Source organism: Carlito syrichta, unplaced genomic scaffold, assembly GCF_000164805.1.
Source record: "Carlito syrichta isolate Samal-C Ts95f unplaced genomic scaffold, Tarsius_syrichta-2.0.1 Scaffold301956, whole genome shotgun sequence".
NCBI classification, from domain to species: Eukaryota; Metazoa; Chordata; class Mammalia; order Primates; family Tarsiidae; genus Carlito; species Carlito syrichta.
In genome coordinates, this window is record NW_007246052.1 from 81,390 (window position 1) to 83,052 (window position 1,663).

At 61.0% G+C, this 1,663-nt stretch overlaps 1 protein-coding gene across 1 annotated transcript in view; it reads left to right on the top strand.

The window, feature by feature from the left end:
- MED25 (mediator complex subunit 25) overlaps positions 1–1,663 on the top strand; it is a 25,742-nt gene that overhangs the window by 7,278 nt on the left and 16,801 nt on the right. Inside the window, exon 2 of the mRNA XM_008055804.1 lies at positions 930–1,054. Coding sequence (XP_008053995.1) covers positions 930–1,054 — 125 coding nt within the window. The remainder of the gene's footprint in view (positions 1–929; positions 1,055–1,663) is intronic.

A 1,663-nucleotide genomic window follows, 5' to 3' on the forward strand; every position in this document is an offset into this window, starting at 1 on the left:
TGGGTCTGAGGGAGGAGGGCCGGGGGCCTGGGGGCCTGGCCTCCCGGGTCTGAGGCAGGAGGGCGGGGAGCCCAGGATCCCGGGTCCGTGGGAGGAGGGGCTGGGGCCTGGACTCCCGGTTCTGACGAGGAGGGCTGGGGGCCCGGGATCCCGGGTCCCGGGGAGGAGGATTTGGGGGCCTGGACTCCAGGGTCTGAGGAAGGAGGGGCTGGGTCCTGGAGTCCTGGGTCTGAGGGAGGAGGAGTTGGGGGCCTGGACTCCCGGGTCTGAGGCAGGAGGGCTGGGAGCCCAGGATCCCGGGTCCGTGGGAGGAGGGGCTAGGGCCTGAACTCCTGGGTCTGACGGGCCGGAGGGCTGAGGCCTGGACTTCAGGGTCTGAGGGAGGAGGGGCTGAGATCTGGACCCCTGAGTTTTAGGGAGGAGGGATTGGGGTCCAGGACTCCTGGTTCTGAAGGAGTAGGACCTGGGGTCCTCCTCCGGGGTCTGAGGGAGGAGGACCGGGAGCCCAGGATCCCAGGTTCGTGGGAGGAGGGACTGGGACCTGGACTCCCGCATCTGAGAGAGGAGGCCTGGGGGCCCGAGATCCCGGGACCCAGGGAGGAGGGGTTGGAGCTGGACTTCTGGGTCTGAGGGAGGAGGGGCTGGAGCCTGGACTCCTGGGTCTGAGGGAGGAGGAGTTGAGGGACTGGACTTCTGGGTCTGAGGGAGGAGGAGTTGAGGGACTGGACTCCTGGGTCTGAGGGAAGGAGGGGCTGGGGGAATGGGCTCCCGGGGTCTGAGGGAGAAGGGGCTGGGGCCCAGACTCTCCGGTCTGAGTTGATGAGTTCCTGGTTCTGGAGGAACAGGAAACTGGGAACCCTGATTCCTTCTCTGAGGGGAAAAGGAACTGGTGTCCCGGTGTTAAAAGTTCTTCTGTCCTCGCCTCTCAGTATGGGGGGACCCAGTACAGCCTCGTGGTGTTCAACACGGTGGACTGCGCTCCTGAGTCCTACGTACAGTGTCACGCTCCCACCAGCAGCGCCTACGAGTTTGTCACCTGGCTTGATGGCATTAAGTGAGCAGTCCCCCTACTTGGGGTGGGTTGGGGGAGCCTTTGAGGGACCGTGGGTTTGTGATGGCTGGGTTTTGAGCTGCAGGGGCCATTCCCTGGCACTCAAGGTGGCTTCTGTGTGCTCAGTAGTGTTGTCTTCCAGTTTAGAAAGGGGAAAAGTTCCTGCTCAGGGAGGCCTGGTTGCGCTAACAGCCACCTTGCACTCCCTGTGTGTCTTTCTTCTTCCTGTTCCTCCCCTGCCTGCTCCTGCCCTCCCTTTTCAGATGGGTACACTGAGGCCTGGATACAGGGGGGTGTGGCTAGTCCAGGACAGACCCCCCACCTCTGTTACTTGGATTTTGAAAGTTCCCATTGCAGATTCTGAATTCCTGCCACCTGGGTTCAAATCCCAGCTATTCCACAACAGAACTCCCACCCCAGAGTCCCTAACTCTCTGTGCCTAGTATAGCTCATCTATGATGTAGGAACGTTAATAGGCTTTGTATTAGATTCTTTTTTTTTTATTTTTTATTTTGAGTTGGAGTCTCACTCTGTTGCCCAGACTGGAGTGCAGTGGCCACTCCCGGCCACTGCAGCCTCGACCTGCTGGGCTCCGGCAATCCTTCTGCCTCA